This window comes from Toxorhynchites rutilus, chromosome 2 (genome assembly GCF_029784135.1).
Source record: "Toxorhynchites rutilus septentrionalis strain SRP chromosome 2, ASM2978413v1, whole genome shotgun sequence".
Lineage (NCBI taxonomy): Eukaryota > Metazoa > Arthropoda > Insecta > Diptera > Culicidae > Toxorhynchites > Toxorhynchites rutilus.
Genome location: NC_073745.1, coordinates 143669767 through 143693272, shown reverse-complemented (window position 1 = coordinate 143693272; position 23506 = coordinate 143669767). Strand labels below are relative to the sequence as shown.

Here is a 23506-nt window from a genome sequence, read left to right as displayed (position 1 = left end):
TGCTCTAATTCAGCAGGAGTTGTCCAATTGAATAAGGTTGTTTTATCCACATGATTTCTATGGCAACCGCTTGGCGCGCTGCAGTTTGTTTATTGTGTCCTTCGCGTGTAGCAGAAATAAAGTTTCTCTATGTTGAGTGTCTTAGGTGTCTTAACTTTTTAAATGCCCAAGAAAATGCGATATTCTCAAGAAAGCCTAAATTATGAATCGATCAATATGATGACAGTAAACTCGAGCAATGATAAATGCAACATCTACTTGTGAATCCGAATGTTTCCATTCAAAAATTGTGATTTCTAAAACCGGACAAACCATGATCATAATTCCTCTTTACGAAACATCGTTAAAAAACATAAAAAAAATGAATAATTTCTACACCTTATGTTAGTATTAGCAACTAGAGACTTGTGGCTTTTCAACAAACCCAAACTCGTATCGATTATATGTGATATTCATGAAGAAAAATCGATTTGCATTTACTAGTGACAACTAGTAAAAACACCCCAAATCGGACAAACCAAGATCATTTACCCTATATAGTTTACAGTAACATTGGTGGCTTTGGTATGTCAAAAAAGATGGAACACAAAACTAGCACACCTTCAATCACACTCGATCAATCTGTCACTCACCATCCATCCAAACCATAACCTCAATGAACATCAGTTGTTTCTCAAACGTTTAAAAGTGGATCTGGATTCTAGGATTCTCAATTGACTTTATACAGTCAATCGCAAGATTGAGTGTAAACATGCTAATTGACGATACTTTCCATTCATTTGGTACAAAATATTTTTAATACATTTATTCTTCTGATGTATAATAATTACTCACACATTTAACTAGCCATACGCGGAATAAAATCCCGCAAAAGTTTTTTGCTAACTATTTATTCCTGAAAGTTGATTTTTGATTGATGTTTGAAAAAGTTTTTTACGTTGGATTACGTCTTTCGGGAACATATTGGGGTACAAATTGTAAATCGAGAATCGAGCACATCGCGAAAATTGTCCAATTTCAAACGCTTATTGCTCAGTCATTTCATGATGGATTGATGAAATTTTTGCGTCAATCGATTTCGGCACTCCATAACAATTTTTTATATTGAATAAAATAATATATATCATTAAACTAACTATCAAACAATTGAAAAATCTCAACTCCTATTATAACGGAAATACCCACTTCTGATTGGTCGAAATTGACGACACATGCGGCGGTTCCCTAACAGAGACATCAAAACCAAGCTGCCTAGGGGAAATCGGTATTGCAAATACATGAAAGTAGGGAGAGCTTTTGCTCCCGCCGAGATGTGTTCCCAAACAGAGACATCAAAACCAAGCTGCCTGATGGAAATCGGCATTGCAAATACATGAAAGTCAGGGACATTTTTATATTACAAGTAAGAAGAGTGATACGATTAATTCTAGCAAATAAAATTTAAATTTGGAACTTTAATGTTGGTTGCTTCGTGAAACTCCATATCAATGTCCGATCGTGTATTGTGAAAAAATTAGCACAAGGGTAGGTGTAAAATTGTGTACGATAGCCGTTGTGTTAACCCTTTCCCGTACAACATAGTGTCTCACTACATATAGTGCATATAGTATTAGGTGTACATATAGCATTAGGTATTGTTAGTCCAATTAAAATTCACATTGGGTTGAATAAACAATCAGAAAGTAAAAATTATAAAAGAAAATTATAATTATATATATATTTTCGCTATATTAAAGTAACATGTTTTTACTGATAATAAAAATTGATAATTGTGTTCGGTATTAATAATTATCTTATATTACATTGTTGATTTTTTTTTCTTTATTTCATCAATACATATCACAAGAGGCATCTCGTCTAGGATTATAGAGGCCGGTTCTCATCATATCTCGTTCCACTTCGGTATCCTTTATCTGATACGCACCATCCAACGACTGTTTATCATCCTTCTGTCATCATCACCCGTTAAACACTGGTGGAATGAACAAATACCCAACAACCAAACAAAACGGCCCTTTTCAGGTCCACCTAATCATTATCAAAGAGTTTAACGATGTAATTATCCAAAATCAACAGATAACCTAACGGAATCCTACGTCAATTATGCGGTCGTGTCTCGGACACAACCCTCCTGTGACTTTTATCAAAATGGCAAATAAGAGGAAAGACATAGATATTGTTACATGCACAATGAAAAGAAGTAAAACTTTTATAGGAACGACAATCGGGAAATAGCAGCTGCTGTCGGAAGAACCCAATCTATATCTGAGGGAGATGGGGGTAAGACGGACATGTTAAGGAAAACTTCAATTGTATCTTTGGAAACTCATGTTTTCAAAAATTTAAAAGCAGTTTCTTACAGTTCAATATACTGGTTTTGGAAATAACTGGCCAAATGTTTTATAAAAATGTGTTTTTCCATGCTTTTTACTGAAATAAAAACAAGCCGAAAAGTAGAACATTTTTATCGGTGCGGGTATAATGGACATGTAGTGGTGGGGAATATGGAAAGGTGCATAATATACGAAGCGTAGAGGTTTATCGCTCGGCGAGAGGAATAATTTCACTCTCTCTCAGTGTTTGTGCGTTCAGTAACTGAAATAGAACAAAAAGAGAAAGCAATATGAAAAAGAGTTCTATATTCTTCCCTTCACTTTCCATCATGCATTGGATGTGATTATGGAAGTTACTGTCCATTTGAACCCCACCGGTGCAATTATTTCAATAATTTCAATTTACCACTTACGAACGAATTTACTTTTCCGTACATACCTTATATCGCTTTTCTGTCAACTCACAAACCGAAATATAACCATCAGCGAATTCAATTTTGCAATTAAACCTCTCAAAATGCTTAATATTGAAGCCCTGAAAATTACATCCACAGGCGGAGTCATTTTCGATTTTCTGGTTTTGTTTCTCTATTCCACTTTTGATCAGTATTCATTGTCATAGGATGGTTTAAATATTATAGAATAGTATGTAGAAGGGTTTCCCAATCAACAGAAATTTGAAATTCTTAATGCAATCATACAAATCAACCACCTGTCCCACTGTTCGTCTTACCTGCGGCTTCCCTATAGCCATTTGTGGCATTTCGCATAATCATGATTTGGCATTATCCCAAATCACAAATCCGCGTTAACCACAGGTCATAAATTATTGGTCACCCACTAAACAATACATAACCGAAGAAACAACCTTTTCTCACGCAAGAAATAAACACAACACTTGCACCGTCATGTGCACAAATCGTCACACGACGCAAGCGCCAGATGTTTTATTTCTCGACCTACTTGAGCCATGTTTGTGTAAGGAAGGCGGAAACCCGTCGTCATTCTATCTCTTTCATTTTCCACTTTCACCATTTCCCTGTGCGATGCTTCGCTCAGTAACAAACAGCAATTATTTTGTGTAGAGTTAAGCTAAGAATTGTAAACTAGTATTTAAGTGAAAGGCTGTTAAAAATATACAGTGGTAGTTAGTACGCACAAGAGCGTGGACGTTATCTTCTTACATCCAAAATTCATCAAAGCGCAGCAAGACCACGTCACATTCCATGCCAAACCGATATAGTGGTTCTCAGATTTTTGTGAAAGGTGGCAGTTTTGTTCTTTACCGCAAAACATTAGACCCGTATTTTTCTATTTTCTCACTAGGGTGACCATTTCCATTTTAAGGTGGTCCAAAAAACCGTTTTCTCCTTTTGTCCAAAAATGACTTTTTTCAAAAATTCATAACATTTGAACTACTGAACCGATTTAGATGATTGACATTTTTGAAGCCAGCTATCTTTTCTACGAAAAAATATCACACTTGCGTTAAGATTGAATTCTAGTCGCATATGTCTAGTCTAGTCACATAGGAATATTGAACGAAGACTTAAAACATGTTAAATTTGCGAAATAATAACTCAAAATGGAAAAAATAGCATATCTGATATCGTGATATATTATGTAAAAAATTTTCAGCTTTCCAAAAAAAATATAAAAAATATGATATCCGTTAACCTTAACCGAGAAAACTATGAAAAACTAATTCTATTAATCATTACAGAAGCAAAAATCCAAATTTTTCGTAAAAGTAATAATTTTCCAAAGAAAACTAAATCATAGGCTTCAATTTGATATGTCGATCATCTAAATCGGTCCAGTAATTTAAAAGTTATGATTTTTTTTGTGGAAAAAGGGAAAAAAAATGTTTTTTCGAACCATTGCTTAAATTTGAAAAATCATATCTCAAAAACGAAAAAATTTCATCTCTGATATCGAGATATGTTAGGTGAAAAATCCTTAGCTTTCAAGAAAAAACTGTCATACAAATGAAACACAAATTTCTGCATTACTCGAGACGACAAGTGAATGAAACATAATTTAACATGTAAAGGTTTTAGGGTGCAATAAATGTTTCTATGGTGGTTAGACAAAACATCCAGGGAAGGAAGCGGAACTCAAAACGACAATTAAGGCAATCTGGGAGAGCATCTCGCCTCGGCGCTTTTCTTTTTAAGAACAACTTGAACTGTACACTCAATTTTGCAACGTCTGAATTGAAGATTTTTTGTTTGCGTTTTAAACATGTAGTAGAAATGTGACCATTTAATTTTTTTTTCTAATCACTATTTTATTGTATCAATTTGACGATTTTAATTATTTACTTTTTAACGCCGAAAAACTCAAAAATAACAAACCACCATGGGGTGTATACTCAATTTTGCGATTGACTGTATATGATGTCTGTTGTACTATTGGTACAATTGGTTGAGTATGTGTTGTAGTATGGCTGGCTTGTTTTTAAATGTACTACGTTAGGAAGAAACATAATTACCCAATTAGGCCATAATTTTGACGTAGGATTACGTCTTTCGGGAACATATTGGGGTACAAATTGAAAATCGAAAATCGAGCACATTGTGAAAATTGTCCAATTTCAAATGCTTATTGCTCAGTCATTTCATGATGGATTAATGGAATTTTGGCGTCAATCGATTTCGGTACTCCATAACAATTTTTTATGTTGAAGAAAATAATATACGTCATGAAACTAACTATCGAACAATTGAAAAATCTCAACCGCTATCCTAACGGAAATACCCACTTCTGATTGGTCGAAATTGACGACACATGCGGCGGGTCCCTACCAGAGACATAAAAACCAAGCTGCCCGGGGGAAATCGGCATTGCAAATAATAATAATTACATTGTAAATAATTACTAGCAAATAAAATTTATATTTGGAATTTAATGTTGATTGCTTCGTGAAATTTCATATCAATGACCGATCATGTATTGCCAAAAATTTAACACAAGTGTAAGAGTAAAATCGTATTTGGTAGCAGTTGTGTTAAAAATGACTTGATGTATGAAACGATTTATTTCAATTTTCATAAATAAAAACCAATACGTGTTCCCGCTCGAGAACGAGTCGTTTAATTTAAGCTATCTGTTTTGTTGTGGTCATTTTCACCCAAGGAAAGTTTATACGGCGAGAAAAATTGGAAAAGTGAAGAAATATTAGAAATAGTAATTTCCCATATGCTCTACATATAATATTAGTTGTTGTTAGTCCAATAAAAATTCCCCTTGGGATTGTGTTTACACTCAGTAAGTAAAAACTATAAAACAAAATTACCTTTTCCATTTCAAATATGTTTTCTCTGTATTAAAGTAACATGTTTTTACTGATGATAAAAATAGATAATTGTGTTCGGTATTGGTAATTATTTTATATTACATTGGTGAGTTTTTTTTCTTTATTTCATCCATACATAACAAAGGAGGCATCTCGTCTAGGATCACAGAGGGCAGTTTTCATCATATTTCGTTCCACTTCGGATCTTTTATCTGATACGTACCATCCACCAACTGTTTACCATCCTTCTGTCATCATTACTCGGTAAACACTGGTGGAATGTATAAACAATACCCAACAACCAAACAAAACGGCCCTGATTCAGAGCCACCTAATTATTATCAAAGAGTTTAACTATGTAATTCTTCAAACATATCCAAAATCAACAGATAGCCTAACGGAATCCTACGTCGACTATGCGGTCGTGTCTCGGACACAACCCTCCTGTGACTTTTTTTCTTTCTTTATTAAAGATGTTTTGGTGGATCATCTCTGCTTTTATATATACCCTCTACTGACCCCACACCAAAAGGCTCATAAGGAGCCCTATGGTACAGGACTAACATAAATTTAAAAAAAACAAATTAAAGAAAAAGAAGAAACGCGGAGGGTAAATAATAACTATTAAACTGAATGGAATCCCAGTGGAACTTAGTTCCTTTCAAGGGATTCATTCAAAATAGAAAAACAAAAAGTAAATGAATAAATAAATAAATAAAACAAAAACAGAAATAACATCGAAGGCTTTGGAAAGTATTTCAAACTGATTTACAATATAAGAATACAAAAAAATCGAGGGGTTGTATCCGAGACACTACCGTTTAAGACGTAGGACTACGCAATCTTTTTTTTATTGAAAATTGTTGGTTTATCATTTCGGATATTATTTGCGAATACGTTGAAATTTCATAAATAAATCTTTAGTAAAAAGTTCCGGAGACCCTGAAAAGGTTTAATGGCTTGCGTGGTTTTGTAAAGTCATTTCGAGAAGCAAAAATTCTTTCTTGCCTTTGCGAGAACAATACACTAATTGGTCATATGTCGCAATTTGTTTCTTTATATCAATGCACGCATTGCACTGAGTATTTAACGAGAGGCATCTCCCGTGCATCACCATTCAACAAGCATCAAACACGCGTCTAACAACACTAACACACAGTTGCAGTGATAAAAATGAAATATCGCGAGAATGACCGTTTATGAAAAATCGTTTCTCGATTCTCGGTCAAAACCGTCAACAAAGCTAGGAGCTTGGTGCATCAGAACAGATTTCTATTCTAGCGACTGCATAAGTTGCTCGTTATTGACAGCTCTGTTCGGGAAAACACACAAATGGACAGAACAAATGTTTGGGGAAATGGGAATGCTTCCAATATTCATCAATTTAAACCCTTAACAGACTATCGGAATGTAATGTATAGCATATTAAACAAATCTTAGCAAACTTACGATTCGATTGGTATGCAAATCGTTAAAATCCATTCGCAGCAGAAATAGTTATTAATGTCAACTTTATTTCATAAAAACGTGACCTGTTTCCTGATTTGACACCCTTAATGTAAGACGTAGCCATACGTCAAAAAATGAATAAATAAAATAAAATGAAGTTCGGTTCTACAAACTCAACAATAAGAAATCGAAATGATAAAAGTCTAAATGGTTGGTACATCGAGGAGGCGATCTGGCGTAGTGGTAACATCCGTACCTCTCACGCTCAAGGTCACGAGTTCAATTCTCACTCCCGACATTCTTCCAAAAATGGAAGTTAAAAAGTGACGAACCAGCCAAAATGTGTTGAAAATCACTATAATACAGAAACGAAAAAAAAAAAAAAAAATGGTTGGTACATTCAAATAATATACTCATTCACGTTCCTGATTATATGACGTTTCAGGTTACTTTTAAAGATATTGTCATTGGTTATTGCTTTCAAATTATTGGGAAGTGAATTAAACTTAAATGGACCATAGCTCATAATGCGCTTGAAACCCAAGTTTGTATATACTGTACTTCTCGTTAACTCATTCGTGTTTCTCGTATTCGGAAGGTTCACTCGGGTTCAGAAATTTATATTATGATGAAAAGTACTATTGTGTCTATTGTAAGTTAGTATAGAGCGCTAAGCAATATGGTATCGCAAAAAAAAATACGATGCCTCTTCAAAGAGTATCGCGGCGATTGAATTTCCGTGGGTTACGTATATTCGATTTTCGATTTCACCCACTTATGCCAACAAGTTCGGCCATTTTAAATGTTCAGTTAAATTTCGACAACTGATTTGTTTGCACGTGTTTCGGCTCATCTTCAAGTTTCGCCTAATTCAATTCAGCAGCTTGCATTGGAATGATTGAGTTTTGGTTTCACATCATGACCATGATTAGTCATCGGTTATGATCCTCAGGAACAAATTTGAGTTATCGCGGACCGAATTCAACAGCTTCATAGCAATGCTAATGCGATTCTGTTTTTAGTCGAAATAGACTAATATTTAGGTACGAATTTTGAAGCACCCATCTTATACCCAATTCATTGGTAAAAATTGAATTGCACGTGGCGCCAATCAATACGTATAGGCTCTCAGCAACTCACCCAACGGTGATTCGACGATTTAACAATACTATTTTCTTTATTTTATCAATGTTTTCATCTGTTGTTGAATTTCTCGAGCTCGATCTCTGAAAAATCTATGAAGGAAGAGTAAATTAGTCATACGCGTTACAAGTATCTGCAATACAGAACAATTGAACATTTGGTCATATCCGGGATCATATCGACACGATCAAATGAATATAAACATAGTTAATCCCAGGTTTTGAGAGATAAACGCCGACAAGCTTCTCAATCCTGTTGACGGGCATGCAATCCGACAACACAAGTGCACACATTTCAACGCCCACTTTGCGGTTCCCTCCTCAATCACTCGTCAAAATTCAATCAATCAACCACAATTTTCCTGCTCAAACCCACCGATTGTCATCCGTGAACAATGCCAACCAACAATTCCCACTCATCGGCATCCGGCAAAATTCGATTTGCATATTTTTCCCCGCACTGACTGACTGAATGACTGACGTGCGCCTGAACTTGGCGGGATCTTTTTGGCGCCTTCGTCTCCTCGAGAAGGTATAATCGAATCAATCGCAAAAAAAGGAAATTTCATTCCCATCTACAACGGTTCTTCTTGGGCACTCGGATAATGGGAAAATCAATTCACAGCACCGTAATGGCTTGGCTGGGAATTGAATTACGATGGCGTCCAAACAGACGCGCGCCGCGAAATCGAAGTGTTTTCCGTTCCACTCGAGATAAGCTGATTAGCTCTGGAGTTATTTCTTATTATATTTTCACTTTCCATCTCATTGTTGCAGTGAAACCGTATTTCATGAGCGAGCCGACGGACATCACGGTGCTGGTTGGCCAGCGAGTGCAATTCCAGTGCACCATCGGGGGCGATCCACATCCGCAGATCCTGTGGAAAAAGGAAAACGGCCACATCCCGGTTGGGAGGGCGGAGATTCTGGAAGAGGACCGCAGCTTGGTGATCAAAAATGTCGCCCAGGATGATCAGGGGATGTACATCTGCGAGGCGCACAATTCGGTCGGGCAGATAAGTGCCAAGGCGCATCTGGTAGTGAACTGTAAGTACTGATCTGCTATCGCACTCGTAACATGACAATGCATACATTTTTCAAAACAAAGATACACCTCCGATGCACTACTCACGAAAATAACGAAATTCCGTCCACGTAGAAATCCAATCTCATTTCGTGCTGTCGCAGTTCATCAGGGCGCCTGGCGGAGAACTGATTTGCCGTCGCCAACCCTGACAACCGGGATATTCTCCGAAGCATTATGACATTCTGCCGTGAAAACACGTCCGAACGATAACAATAATCTAATAGCTAATGGCACATTTGTTCAGCGCAGTTCGTATCCTTCGGAACAGCAAAAAATAAAACAAATACCGAAAAGAAGTCAAGTTGACTTCTTCAAGTTGGGTTGGCAAAAGTGTCTTTTCACTCTTCGGATTCCCTCGCGGTGCAGTGGCTTTTCCATATTTCCACTATCATTACTGCCGCTGCCTGATCCACATACCAACCATCACTGGGGAGGGGGTTGGTTGGCGCTGCACCGGGTTTGAGGGTTTTATGATTCGGCAGAAATGTAACATCACACATTTTGTGGTGTGGCTTCCGAAGAATAGTCGATGGGGAAGTGCAAGTCGAGTTGGCCGCAAATAAGGATACGGTTTCTTGCATCGAAGGGGGAATATTCTCGCAAGGAAGTTCAGAATAGGGAAACAGTGCTCATTTACACGTAGCAAAGGCAGTGTTAGTGGTAATTCTCACTAGTTCAATTGTACCACCATAGCTAGGGATGGCTAGATTCAATTTTAAAATTGATATACTAGGAATTAACTTGTAATTTATTTTTATGTTGACTAAATTGACAAATTATTGACAAATTTTAATAACTTTTTCCAAGAGTGAACCGACTTTTATTCAAAAAAAACCAAAATAAAGCTTATTTTAAGACATTTTCGATAACGTTGAGGTTCGATAACGTTCTTTAAGTTCCTCAAAATTTTGTGGCTTATTAACATAGCAACGGCCCTTTACGTACCCCCAGAGGAAGTAATCGACGACGAGAAATGTTGACATTCATACCATAAGATAACAAAATTTCATTAAGGCTTCGGTTCTTGTAAATTGTACATCTTGACACTAAAAACCATCCGGTCAAACTGAACAAGTAGCCGAATATTATCGTCCCGAAGTGAGGAATGTAGTGTTACCATCGACGGAGCGAAAAAAATATAAGGAGCTATACGATTTTTTTGCGTGAGCGTTTAATCTGAAAGACCCTATACAAGTTCAAATATAATTCTTTTTTTTATCTATCTTGTTTTTGCACCAAAGCTTCCCCTATCTTCAACATTAGAATAATTGTTATGAAATCGTCTAAAGGGTGTCCCACATCAAATTGCATCACGGAAAAACACTGTAGAAAATAACCTAGTTGACCGATCCTTTTCAAAATTTCAGACAATAAAATATAACCCATTGGTAAGCTATTGGTATATTTCTTTCATTCAACTTCAATACCATAATCGTATGCTCGCTTACCTTACGCTTAAGTCCACTCTTGACGTAAGTCTCATCATCCATGATGAGACAATGAGGCTTCATCAGCATCTGGGTATACAGTTTCCGGGCCCGTGACATTCCTGCCGTATTTTGCCGTTCGTCACGATTTGGAGTCTTCTGCACTTTGTCCCTCCTGGTCCTAGGCTCTCTGAACGAAAGACTTGAAAAGATTCAACTTTTTATCCACATCCCTGAGCGAAGCATTGGGATTCCGCTCAAACGCTTTCACGGCACGCGTGTGAACCTGATTGAACATCCATTATGACCACATTTCTCCTTCGGCTCGATGGTTTGACTGCACGATTCCGAGTTGTTTTCGATGCTTGCGCAAAATCAATTCGCGACTTTTCGGATGAGGCCATTTTTTCCAATTTTCGAAAAACGGACGGCGATAAAAATACAATGTAAACAACACACTCTAAACTACTTCTATCCAAATTTTCAAAAGAAAATCCCTAATGGACATCAGTAGCACGTAGCACTTAAACGCCATTTCTAACTTCGGAAACTACTCGAATTTACGAAAGTTAGTTGATCGGATCGGTGAAAGTCATCAATCAGTCATTCACGATTTATTTGTCATCCAGCTAGCGTCCAGATGGCAGCGGTAGCGAAGTTTTCCATACGATCTTTCTCAAGGCCGAATGTCTAGTATTTAAGGCTAAGGACGAATGAACTGATCAAGTCTGAAAGTATGAGAAAGTCTATATGACTCAAAATACCATCATCTTTACACTAATAAATCCGAACACGCTACAAAATTCACAGAAGCTCTCTTTTCAATTCGCTGTTGATTGATTCGGATATTTTTCAGAACGCATCGAAATAGCTCTTTAGTCGGAAGTTTTGTGGCCCTGAGAAGGGCCGATGAGTTTGGGTGGTTTTGAAGAATCAGTTGAAGATGGGTGATTCATGATTTATTTTTACTCTCGCAAGAACAGTACACGAAATTTGTGTCTTTATTGTCAATGTACATAGTGCACTTAGCATGCAATATTCTTCTCGTGCTAGACACAGTGCGGCCCCAGGCGATTACAGATTTGTATCCACCACCGTTATCTATTTGATAATGCATAAAAACAACAATTCGTACGTGTGATTCAATCATACACAACCCATCCCCACTTAACTGTAAAAAACTGAACCCGAACACCGAACAAAGTTGCAATTGTTTCGAGCAGCTGTGTCTGACATAGGTGTATGGTGCTTCAAATATCGAATTTATAATATGTTTAACGTAGAACTACGTCTTTCATGAATCATCATGCCAAATCAGAAAACAAGTGACGTTTTTATGAAATAAAGTTAACGTTAATAACTATTTTTGCCACGAACGCATTATGGGGTTTCACATACCAAACGAATCGGAAATTCCCTAAGATTTGTTTGATGTGCTGTACATTACAATCCCCTGGCGTGTAAATGGTTAAAATTCATGAAAATTATAAGTGGTTCATTTTCTCATACATTTTTGCTGCTGATTTGTGAGCTTTCCTATCCGTGCCGTCAATAACGAGCAACTTTTCGACGAGCAATGAAGGGGAATATTTGCCTAGAGTATAAATATTGGATCTCGCTTTCAATCTCGTTCTATATTCAAAGCAATCAACATTGCTTGTGCCTCCATATTTTGCGTTATCACATGCCTCCGTTTCGGATTAAGCTGTGAACGCGATCAAATTACTCACTCGCTGATGTCCCTGGCATTGTAATCATTGCATCAAACTGACGCCATTCCATTAATGTTCTAAGATGCACAATTGTGTGGAGAATCATCAAGCTAGGCTATCGTCTATCCAAGAAAATAAATGCTCTGGAATTTTGTGCATGATTTGGTTTCGCATGATTGTAGCAAAACTATCTCCACCAAGAATGACAGCTTAGGTCATCGAGACAGGAAATATTAATAGGAAGGGCTTCTGTTGAGAAGAGCACAAAGCGAAGTTAATTGTGTGTTTATATTTAGTTGTTCAAGCCATCGATTTATGGCTTTGTGTGCGTACGTGCGTGTTTCATAAACCGTATGTCCAAACAGCACATCTTCGCAACGCTGAAACCCCATTTCTATCTGCTCGCGGGCGCTATAGCCCTGTCGCGATACAACAATCGCCTCATTTTTTGGTGCTATGATGGACGATTGTTTGGTGGTGCAAATTATGCAGCCGTGATGATAAGTATAAACAAGGAAGGGAGATAGCGGGAGGGAAATATTTGCGCTAGGGTATTAGTAATGAATCTCTGATGAGGTAAATATTCTGTCTTTTTCATTACTCCAAGCAGTTAGGATCGTTTTTTCCGTCGTCATATGAACTTCATTGGTCTTAGACATTGTATCAATGCATTGAATATACGCTATGACGAAGCAGCCGTTAAGGTTGTGCGTCAAAAAAGAAATTTAGGGAATACCAAGCTAGACCATCGTGAATGTCGTGCTGGAATGTTATGAGTTATTTGGGTTCGCGTGCCATTCGCAAACTGCCTTCAACTAAGATTGCATTTGCGCTAATCTTGATCATAATGAGGCAATGCTACTCTTTTCGAGATTATTGAGATTAACAGAAAGAGTAGTTTATTTCGTTTATTTAGCCACCAAGAAAGTAAATGTAGTTCTGGAATTTTGTATGTGATTTGGTTTCACTTGCCAGTAGTAAAAAATTCTCCACTAACGATGACAGCTGCGCTTATCTTGATCATTTTCGAGGCCAGTAATAGTAACAGAAGCGTTTGTATTGAGAATAGCGCAAAATGATGAGAAGTGTTTATATTCCTAGTCGCTTCAAGCCACCAATGTATGGCTCTGTAAACATGCTATGGCGAACGCTTGTTTGGTGCGGTACGTTGTACGAACAATGTCTAAAGGTGCGATTCCACTGAGGCAATACTTAATAACATGTAGCATGATATTTGAGGGGCTAATAATGAAAGGGGTGTAAGTGATTTGATCGATTTCTCTACATCGACTCTCTCTTTGGGTCAGAACTTAGCTGCAAATACATTCCCAGCTGTATTTACCAATGTGGAAAATAGGTCAGAATCTCATCTATCGGATTCTATAGGAAACTTAAATTGGAAAGTTTTTGCAGTTGAGTTATTAACTAAATAAAAAGTTGATGAAGAGAAATCGATCAAGTCACTTACACCCCTTGCATTCTGAACCCCCCATTTAATACTTGCAAATATTGTCATTGCTGTTGTGTCCATGCGGTGCCAAAGATAGATTGATGTAGCTATGAAATGTGGAATAATGCTGCTGGTGCAACAAGCATATAATCAACTGTAGCCGAGTCTATGTCAACTTCGAAAAGGGCCACCGGAATAGTGTTCGAGGTAAAATTTCAATGCATTGACATGAAAAAAGTGCAACATGCGATCAACTAGTGTATTGTTCTGCGAGGGCAATAATGATTCATCAATCAATCATCGTCGTTTACCTGATCTCGGACCATTGTGGTTTCATATTGAAAATGGTTTGGTTTTGTTTTGGAATGTCTTCCTCGAAGAAGAAACTGAGTTGGATGCTCCTCCACAGTACCAAGTGATGGTTCCCCCATATGACAGTCATTTGTCATCGTTTGATTGACTGAGGAGTTTAGTTTGGAAATTGTTCATTAATTCATCCTGTGTCGACTTGATTCCGTTCCGATCGATTTTAGTAGTGTTTGAGAATACTTCTGCTTGTGAATGAAACAACATCAGCGGGATGCAAGCAAGGCAACACTCGTCTTCTTCTTCTTCTTCTTCAATGGCACTAACGTTCCTAGAGGAACTTCGCCGTCTCAACGTAGTATTACTTGCGTCATTTTTATTAGTACTTAGTTGAGATTTCTATGCCAAATAACACGCCTTGAATGCATTCTGAGTGGCAAGCTCTAGAATACGCGTGATCACAGTGCAAGTCGGAGGAAATTTCTTTGACGAAAAATTCCCCCGACCAGAACGGGAATCGAACCCGAACACCCGGCATGTTAGTTATGACGCTAACCACTCGGCCACGGGAGCACTCGTCTATAGCTGTTGAATAACTTCGTCGAACATAGAGGTCAAAAGGAATAAGGAGGGACGTAATTTTTCAATAGCATCCACAGCATTCAAAAATGAATAGCATATTTATAGGAATCCTGGAGATTCCCAGAACCCACTAGGAACCGTCGATCTGAGCGGAATATTTTTTTTTGTTCAGAATTGACAGTCAGCCATGATGCCCGCGTAGGATTGTCTCGGTAGCGTCTTAGGATGACCGCGCTGGAATTTGTTGATAGCGGATCGGGATGACTGCGGTGGAATTTGTCGATAGTGGATCGGGATGACGGCGTTGAAATTTGTCGATAACGGATCGGGCTGGTCGCGCAGGAATTCGTCGGTAGCGGATTGGGTAGATCTATAAGAGTATAACAGTGGGAATTCAATCGATGCAACAAATAGTGTAAAAAAGGATATGATTGAGGAAGTTGATAGTTTAAAAATTTTAGGAATAGATTTGCATAAAACATTGGAGCAAACTGTTGAAATCAACTACAGGTCGGACTCGATTACATATAATCGCAATTTCACTTTCAACAACAATTTTCGAATCCAATACATACTCGAATCACTAAAAAGCTTTTTTTCTATTAATGTTAGACATTCATACATTAATGAAAAAATTGTTTTATTGAGATTCGATTATGTATAGGATTTGAAAATAATTGTTGAAAAAAAATGGTCAATATTGCTCAAATATTTCCACCAACGAACAAACATATTGCAGAGATAAAAAGTTTGTGCAATAAATTTATGTGGGAAGAATACCTGTATAGTGTAGCGAAAAATTAATTATGCCTGCCAACGTTCAAAGGTGGTTTAGACTTGGAAGATGTAGAAACCAAATCTTAAAGTCTTTTTATATAAAATATTCTACACGCATACCGCGATCCCAACCAACACCACGATGAATTTATGTTGAATAACGTTAACAATAGATACTTAACAAGAAACGCTAGGGAATGGCTGGTTATTGCTAGAAGTTTAGAAGGGGATTCCAATTTGAATAGAAGTAGGAATATATATCACCATTTTCAAAATTCGATGAATATTAAACCTCGTTTACAAACAGAACTGCCCAACGTGCAATGGGAAATTCTGTACGAAAATTTCAGTAAAACCTTCCTCTCAACTGATCAAAAAACGGCCTTATTGGTGATGTATAAAGTTTTAGTTCCTAAGCGTAGCAAAATGTTCAATCACCGAATAGCAGGTATAGATTCTACTCTTTGCAGAATTTGTGGTAGTCTCGACACACTGAAACACAGGATAAAACTTTGTACTTCAGCTTTGACGGTTTGGTCGTGGATCAAGTCTATAATACATTTGCGGATGAGACTACAAATCAGTGATCCAGAGGAGTTGATTGCGTCACAAATTTCTAAAAAATGTTACAGATCGAAGGCTGCCCTCTGGCTTACTGTAGAGGGAATTAGATTCAATTTGAATAATTCTGGTAAGACTCGCAATGATTATTTGATAGCGTTCAAAGGTGGAATACGAGAAGTACGGTGGAACGATAAGAAAAAAAATTGAAAAACAATTCAAAGGGTTTCTGAATATCTGCTAAGGTCGGTTAGGCTTCGCTTGGAGTAATAGGGTTTCGCTAGTTCTTAATATGCTGGTTATGAAAAAAAGGATTTTCCAATATCCGCTAAGGCCGGTTAGGTTTTGCTTGGAGAAATTGGGTTTCACTGGTTCGTAATATTTTAATTATTAACCCCGAGTTGCCGCGGGTAATCGGTATTGGTAACCTTAGGCTTAGATTAGGGTAAGGTAGGTTAAATTAGGTTAAGGTTTTCTACTTGTTGTAGCAAACAAAAATGCTAATTCAAAGTACAGGAAATGAATTTTAACTGATGAAAATGAAATAAATAAAATGAATAAGGAAAGAAAAAAAATAATGATGATCATGATTTGAAATAACTTTTTGAATGGCGCTAACGTGCTCAGCGGAACTGTTGCCGTCTCAAGGTAGACACTAACTAGCGTCATTTTTATTAGTACCTAGTAGAGATTTCTTTTGTCAAACAACAAGCCTTGAATGTATTTGAAGTGAAGTGAAGATTTGCAGTATTTAAAGCTCTAGAATACGCGTGTAACAGTATAGGTCGGAAGAACTTTTTTTTGGCGAAAAGCCCCCAGTCAGAGCGGGAATCGAATCCGAACCTCCGGCATGATAACGCGTGCGCTGGTTTGAATTATAGGGGCTTTAAATTTTGGAAAAAAAAATCATTTTGAAAAAAATATTTTTCAAAACTTTCTCTAAACTCTCAGCTATTTGGAAAACCCCGCTGCCGTCCGGTCACTAGCTGAATGACTGATGAATCGTGAATTTTGTGAAGTCGCGAATAGCTTGTTCATACCCAACAAATTAGAAACAGGTGGAGCTCAAATTGCAGTATTTTTTCTATCCACATTGTCTGTAAAATGTTTTCTGATTTGGCACTATTACGTCAAAAAATAGGGCTGTATTTGGGGATAATAGATAATGGTTTCAAGGGGTTTCGTTGTTGTTACTCATACAATTCTGTTAGAAATAGAGTAGATAGAGAACACCAGATGGGTCAATCAGACGAGCCCACCGGCAGGTTGAGTATAGCTGGTCTAAACCAACAACCGACAGTGTACAGTTTGTACAAGAATTCTATATGCTTCAGCAGTAATTTTTCAAACTTATTAATACCGTAAAATTTCTCACGAATAATTTTCATTTAATGTCATGCATAAATAAATATTTTCTAACAAATCTTTACATTTACATTTCCATTTTGTGTGGGTTAGCGGAAAAATTGAGGTTCTCTCTGAATTAATTTCTCTGGATTTTCTCAGAGCCACAATGAACAAACACTACCGAATTCGTCTTTCTTTCCGAGACTTATGATGAAACCATTCACCCGCTTGACTCGCATCCATTTATTTGCCCGATTCTCTCATCAATCCTGAGCATCCCTCGCTAGAGTTATCCCGGATGAGCCCTCTCATAGCTCCTGGTCGAGCCAAAAACCGACATAGCTTCAACCAGATGAGGCAGAAGAAATTTATTACTTACTTGTAATTCATGATGGTGAACAAAACTGCAGCAATAGTAATGTACACGGGGGCACCCCCACCATCTCCACCACCAGCAGCCGAGAAAGAAACCAAACGTTCGGTTTACAGAAGGTTCACATCCACACGATATGACATAAAGAAACTTTTCCACGGGCTTCCGGAGCGTGTGACATATGTCTAAGGGTACAACCAGCGCTGGGTGGTTTTGGAGTTATACTTTTGTGCTGTATGCGCTGCCCCCAGCATCATCTTTAGCTTCTTCTCTCGGAGGTCCCTTCAACGGCGGCAAAGACGACAACGATGATTATGGCGACTCCCGGGGAAGTGGTACAATAGGAACACGTGCCATCCTTATGGAGGTTATTAAATATATATTTACTTCGATGTAACGCTATTCGAGGTTAATGGGGGATTTAGCTGGATTTTGGTAAGCGGCTGCGGAAAAGGGGTAAAGGATAACATGTGTGCGGAATGAGTATGCCACATTTGAGTGTAGAATAATGTGAAACCATAAAAAGTTCCCATTAGTATTTTCTCTCTTTTTCCCTGAATTGTCTTCAAATATAAGTTAGGATGTGCTCTAAATGTGCTGAGTTTTCGATGAAGTGAAACCAATTACAACAACTAATGCTCCAAGCTTTAATTCGACTGTCACTGGAATTAAACTAATGGCGCTTCACTTCTCAGACGAAAAGCAATCGAAAACACAATTTGACAACCTAAAGCGATTCGTCTTCCGGTTGATCCAGCCATCAACTGAAATGGCCAATCGGGGGCCCGCTTTTTCCCCCAGCCAGAAAAAAGGCAACGCTTTTAAGTTGATCATTTTTCAATGCTCCAAACACTCCGACAAAAAGGCTTCCCCGGCCACAATTTCCACACGATGGAATTAGAATCGCAGAAATTCACGACGCCTGCCAGACGAGCGACAAGTGCTAAACTTTTCAAGTTTCCACCCCTCTCTAGCCAAAGCTTGAACCCCTCTGCGAGAGGACATACGGAAACCCGCATACGGTTCACTCGGTGGACTTATCTCGCCCGACATTCATTCATTCGCGTTCTGTACGTGTGTGTGTGTGTGTGTGTGTGTGTGCGTCCCGTCCCTTTGATTTCCGGATCCTCCCCTAAATGCACTGCGGATTTCGGTTTTTTTTTCTTTCGCTCTTTCCTTCAAGAGGTAGAAAGGCTCCTTTCAGCGGTGGCCAAATCTTCACCTTAATTTATGGTGGCGTAGATGGAAAAAGCCCGAGCGAAATGTTCAGCTTTTTTTATACCGCTCTTCTTTTTTGTTTCTGCTTTGATTGGACGTTTTTGGGGATGTTTCCCGAGTAGATGGATGTATGAACTGTGGAACATGCGAGTAGGAAATAATATTTTTTTTTTCGATTTTTTTGTTTTTTTATCTTCTTTAAGCGATCGAATATATTGCAAATTTTCAATTCAAAAATGCAAGTCTCCCCAACAAACAATTGTCTTATTTATTTCTGAAAATACATGAACCAGTACGAAAAATGAAAATGTGTTTTACGATGGACAAAAAATTATAATAAATATTCGTAATGAAAAAAAAACAAAAAAACAAAAAGCTTGCATTGATTGAAAAATAGTTGATGATCTTTGTTTACAAGAAAACATATACAGAACAAATTAAAAGCCGGCGCACACTCACGGTCATCGCCTGCGTCAACGGAAATGACGAGTCCAGCTCGTCATAAACTTTCCTGAACAAACGGACAATGGCGAGCTGGACTCGCCAGAAATTATTGAGGTTTGATGCTTATTATAAGAGAAGAATCCGTAAGTCATATCTAGTCTATTACTTTGATATACTTGTGTGCATGTTTCTAGTTACCGTTAGAATGTAATTTGTATAAGCCTATGCAGATATTATCGCGTAAAGCAAATGAACGACACAACGTGAAGCGGTTATTAGAAGTTTTTTTTTTATGTAATAAATATGTAACGTGTAGAAATATTACCAGATATGGCTTAAAGAATGGGGGCAATTATTTGAGTAACAAAACCGTAAGTTTCTATATCAAAACCTCCTCTTAAAACTAAAAAAAATAAATCGTCTGCCAGATCAATGTCGTTCAATCATCGTAGCATATCCTAGCTGTTATTAAAGCTATCTGTAACTGGAAAAATGTCATTGGATCACCATAAAACTTGAGAGAGGGTAAAATCTATTTTTTTCCTAGACTGTCCGTTTCATATTCATATTCATATTCAACAAAATAAAATTTCGGTTACAAATTCTTTGCCAGGCAGTCTGCAGGCCCACTTGTTCTGTTGGTTAAATGGATTGGATTATTTACTTGCTCGGTACGACTTCGTAGGTGGAATTTTATTTCGCAAACATAGTCTGAGTTGTTTAGATTATTGGAAAACCGTTAACCGCAGATCTCGACAAACGGTTCCACTTCTACGATCGGTTTACACATTACGGGTCGTTCGGAAGATGTCGTGTAATTTTGAATCCATATGTGTACGCTGATTGATTTTGCAAGTTCATACGCACAATCGTTTTCATTCTTCCTTCTTGAATGCTAATAAATTCGACATCACGTTATCTTCAAATTATGAAAAAAGACTCTGAAGCAATCGTCATTCGTACATGATGGCTAATCATAGAAACTTCAGAGGAAAGTATATATGAAATTTGGTGCAGTACTGGTGTACTCATTAGAGTCCACTATCAGGGATCGATAATACATCGTCTAAAAGTACTACAAAGAATTTTTAACTGCCCTGTGATGTCATACGCAGCTGGTGTTCAAATTTGCGATGACAGTGATACACTTGGGCATATGTGGACGGAAGTTCGATGAGACAGACGTGGCGCCATTTTTCATTTAACAACGTAAATAAATTGGTTTTTTTTTTGAAAAACGAACGGCGGATAAATGTATTATTTAGATAGATGATTTAGATAGATAGAACTGAATTATTTAGATTTAGATACAGATATTAAAAATACTCAAATCACGGTGGAAAAATAGGGAATGGAGGTTAGAGAGTGAAAAATTGTGGTTTTATGTATGTTTTGAAGTCAAATTTAAAATCTGAATCTGAATCTGAATCTGAAAATTAAAAAAAAATTAAAAAAAAATTATTTCTTTCCATACGGCCAAACTAGTAGGCTTTAATTTGATATGTCGATCATCTGAATCGGTCCAGTAGTTCAAAAGTAATAAATTTTTGAAGAAAGTCATTTTTGGGAGAAAAGGGGAAAATGATTTTTTGGACCATCGGTTAACTTTGAAAAATCATAACTCAAAAACGAAAAAAACGCTTCCCTGGTTTCGAGATATGTTGTGTGAAAAATCCTCAGCTTTCCAGAAAAAAATATAAAAAACTATAGCGACTTTGGTCCCGAGACTATGAAAACAATAAAAAACGAATATAATCAATAATAACGAGAGCAGAATTCAAATTTTCGGCAGGTATAGTATTTCTTCAAAAAAGACCAGGTGGCTTTAATTTGATATGTCGATCATCTGAATCGGTCCAGTAGTTCAAAAGTAAAGAATTTTTGGAAAAGGTCATTTTTGGGAAAAATGCGAAAAAATGGTTTTTTTGGACCACCCGAAAATGGAAATGATCACCCTAACAAAAAAATTAAAAAATACGGGTCTCATAATTTGCGATACAGAACAAAATAAAAATAAAAAAGGGTCTAATATTCTGCGATAAGGATCAAAACCACAATTTTTCACGAAAATCAGAGACCCAATATATCGGTTTGGGATGGAATGACTGTATTACGGAAATATTTTTTTTTAAACTTCACGCGAAGACACGTTCAAATTGAAGAGGTCGGAAAATTTCATCTAAAAATTCAAAAATTGCAAGAATTTCAAGATTCCGTATCCATCACTACTCGGTTTCCCAGCCGAAGCGCTGGAAACGCAATTTGATGATGATGGCATTTTGATATTACGCCTCGAACGCGCGACGACCGATGGCAGGCTGCAAAAAGGAGCACATTTTTTGTCCTCACACCGTTGCATTCATACCTGGCTAAGCGATTACCGCATTCCCCACCGCTCTCTTATCATCATGACCGTCTCCTCGTGAGTGTCATCCTCACGGGCACATATCCCTACACATTCCGACGAAGAAAAAAAAGTCACAAGGATGAAGAGGGAGAGACAGAGCGCGCGCGATGCGAGCTGAAAACGGTTTCCATGATTTATGTGATGAATACGCTTCAGGAAGGCGAAAAATTACGACGATTCGGATTTTTATATGCTGCTGCTCCTGCTGATGCTGCTGCTGGGGGTATGTAGCTGCAATGTTGGGCTTTTTAGCATCGAATCGAGAAGAAGCATCGCTGCGATTTTTTTTTGTCTTCCGCATCGTCCGTCGCCCGCTTTTGGGAATGACATAACGAGGAATGGGATTTTTTCGGAAATGAAAATGGTAATAAAGATGCGCTGAATTATTTCAATTTTCATGCCCGACTGGCTGGAATTTATGAGTTAGTGAGAAAGGCTGTTCGGGGTTGTGTGTAGGTAAGCTTTATGTGGGCGGAGAGCCATTTTTTCGGTCATTACGGATGGTGATTTCAGCTATGAATTTATGATTGTTTCACTGCAGCCGAAATAAGAGAGATTGAGAATTTTCAACAGGGAATTGTGTGTTTGTGAAGCACAGATTTTTTAATCACACCCGGTGATTAATTTATGATCGCAGACATATTTAATTATACAAGGAATGGTAATGCAAAAGTAACTTCAAACTAGTTAGGCATACGACTATCGAAAATTACCATACTGAAAAAATTTAAAAAGAATGTTTTTATGTGATGGGAATATCATTCAAAGCAGTGAACAGTCATGAAAAATACATAGGAGTATCATTGTTGTAAACTACGTATTGTGTCCATAAACCTGCTCATCTCATCACGTCAGATAAAGGTGGACTTTCCAACAAAGCGCATTCTAAATCTGGTTTGACACAAACCTCAACATTCCCATGCTTCTCCTATCTCATACTGTCCCAAATTTGGGTACCTTTTCTACTTCCATCCCTAGATAGGACACACCCGAGGAAGATAACGAGCTGTCGTCTGTTTGGTCTTTTTTCATTGTGATGCCTCCATAAGCTGACTACCACGTAAAAATAATAGAGGTCCGTTCTCCGGACAAAGCATCTTGCTTTCACTCAGAACAACCCCTGCGTCGCAACCGTTCCCGGTTCTATAAATATTGTCATCATTGTCAGGGGATCAACGGATCCGGTGGAGATGCTGTAAAGCCGACCGCCGACCAAATTTGGTAATTTCATTAAATTTCTTCCATTAGTATGATGAATGCGTCTCCAAGTCCCCCAACTAAATAATACGACGGGAAATACGGTGACAAAGATCGAGCGAGAGAGGAAAGGCTCCCCGATAGCGCACAATTGCCGAAATCCTGTAGTCGGCTCGGAATCTCATCATCAAAAGGAAAAGTGCTGACGCCGCTGGCGGATGTTTTTGTTTTGACACAATAACAATACCTCTCAAATTGGTAAAACCGTTTTTTCTCCTGTCCACTCTTGCGTACGTGTGCGGAAACTTTCAACCAATGTTTGACCAAAGCGTGTTCTGATGGCTATGTGTTGGCAGGAATCGAACTTTCAGCGCACGAATATACTGTTTATTTTTT

At 37.7% G+C, this 23506-nt stretch overlaps 1 protein-coding gene across 8 annotated transcripts in view; it reads left to right on the top strand.

Annotated features, from left to right (window-relative positions):
- Positions 1-23506, top strand: part of LOC129771795 (protein sax-3) — a 561419-nt gene that overhangs the window by 451828 nt on the left and 86085 nt on the right. For all 8 annotated transcript variants that reach the window (XM_055775833.1, XM_055775832.1, XM_055775837.1 and 5 more), the window contains one exon: positions 9000-9269. In XM_055775833.1, coding sequence (XP_055631808.1) covers positions 9000-9269 — 270 coding nt within the window. The remainder of the gene's footprint in view (positions 1-8999; positions 9270-23506) is intronic.